General features: G+C 42.3%; 1 protein-coding gene across 1 annotated transcript; it reads right to left on the bottom strand.

The window, feature by feature from the left end:
• Window positions 1-292: 292 nt before the first annotated feature.
• LOC122219378 (putative olfactory receptor 2B8) lies at window positions 293-1,228 on the bottom strand. Its single transcript, XM_042937612.1, has one exon. It carries the CDS (start codon window positions 1,226-1,228, stop codon window positions 293-295), a length of 936 nt encoding a protein of 311 aa, XP_042793546.1.
• Between the last annotated feature and the right edge of the window lie 687 nt (window positions 1,229-1,915).

The raw sequence follows: 1,915 nt of genomic DNA, 5'->3' as shown, positions 1-1,915 counted from the left end.
TCATGGTGTGTGTGTCACTGTCTTGCAATTAGAAACGGAATAGTGTTCCCAAATGGGGGTGAACTAAGAAAATCATGTGGAACTTTTTACAATATTAATATGCTGCAGATGGTCTAGGTACACTAACTCAGCATCTCCGAAGGCGTCCATGAACTTAGAGTTTGAACACTCACTTGCATAAAAGAAGAAATTAAGAACGTTCCCTTGAGAGTTGTCAGGGGAAATGTTGAGGACACAGAAATCATAAAGACTCTGGCATTCAAAGTCTTCCATGAAAGGGTCTTCCCCTCAGTCATCTGGAGTCATAGCCCCTGCACAACACCTTCCTCATTGCTCCTGTCACATCCTTGTTCCGCAGGGTATATATGAAGGGGTTGACCTTAGGGGTGACGATGGTGTAGAAGAGAGAAATGAACTTGCCCTGATCCCGGGAGTAGTTGTTGCTGGGCTGAAGGTAAATGTAGATGCCTGTGCCGTAGAACAGGGAGACCACTGTGAAGTGGGACCCACATGTCCCAAAAGCTTTCCTCTGCCCTGAAGCTGACTTTATTCTTAACACTGCCTTGACAATCTGACCATAGGAGAACGTGATTAATGCCACAGGTATGAGGAGAATGATCACACTGACAAAGAGCTCAGACTCATTCACAGTGGTGTCAACACAGGCAAGCTTGAGCAGTGGGGTGACCTCACAAAAGAAGTGCTCTATTTTATTTCTCCCACATAGTGGTACAAGGAAGGGGAGCACCATCTGCAATGAGGAGTTGACAAAACCAATGAACCATGATGCAGAAGCCAGCAGGGCACAGAGGCGGGGGTGCATGATCACTGTGTAGTGCAGGGGCATACAGATGGCTGCGTAGTGGTCAAATGCCATCACCCCTAACAGAATACATTCTGTGCCTCCCAACCCTAGATAGACAAACAGTTGAGCTACACAGACAGTGAAGGAGATAGACTTGTCTGCTCCCCTGAGATGAACCAGCAGCTGAGGAACAGTGCTGGTCATGTAACACAGGTCCAGAAAGCTTAGGTGGGAGAGGAAAAAGTACATGGGAGTCTGCAGGTGTGGGTCCAGGCGGGACAATGCAATGATGCTTGTGTTTCCCAGCAGGGTGAGCAGATAGAAGATCAGAAGAACCACAAAGAGGACTCGCTCCAGCTGAGGCCGGTCAGAGAAACCCAGCAGGATAAAGCCAGTGAAAGAACTTCCATTTTTCGGGTCCATTCTTTCTTACTACATGCTTCCTGTCAAGACCAAGCATTTAGCAATTTATACAATATCTAAAAAAAAAACTGTTGGTGGGGGTATATTGATCATATAAAAAGACATGGCCATGACATTTTATCAAAACTATTTGAATAAATGATGTACCCATGAAATTTCCATAGTTTTATCAATTTAGCTCCACATTGTCACAAAAAGTAAATCATTAGTTTTTAAGATAAAAAAAATCAAATAATGGGCCTGTGTTTGTATCAGTCATAGGAAATACAGTCTTTCAGTCTGTGCTTACTAGTAGTGTAAAATGTACATACATCTCACTAATTGTAAATGGAGTGAATTCTCCAATGAAAAGACATAGGGTATCAGAATGGATAAGAAAACAAGTCCCATCATACGCTGCTTACAAAGACTCATTTTACATCTAAAGACATCTACGAATTGAAAGGAAGGGGATGGAGAACCATCTATCATGCTACTGGATGTCAAAAGAAAGCTGGAATAGACATACTTGTATCAGACAAACTAGATTTTAAAACAAAGACTGTCACAAGGGATGAAAGAAGGGCATTATATTATAATTAAGGGGTCTATCCATCACGAAGACCTAACGATTGTAAATATTTATGCCCCCAACATTAGACACCCAAATATAGAAATCACTTAATCACAAACAAAAAGAAACTCATT

Source organism: Panthera leo, chromosome B2 (assembly GCF_018350215.1).
Source record: "Panthera leo isolate Ple1 chromosome B2, P.leo_Ple1_pat1.1, whole genome shotgun sequence".
In the NCBI taxonomy this organism is placed as follows: Eukaryota; Metazoa; Chordata; class Mammalia; order Carnivora; family Felidae; genus Panthera; species Panthera leo.
The sequence above is the reverse complement of the archived record's forward strand: the minus strand, read 5'-3'. Positions and strand labels throughout refer to the sequence as shown.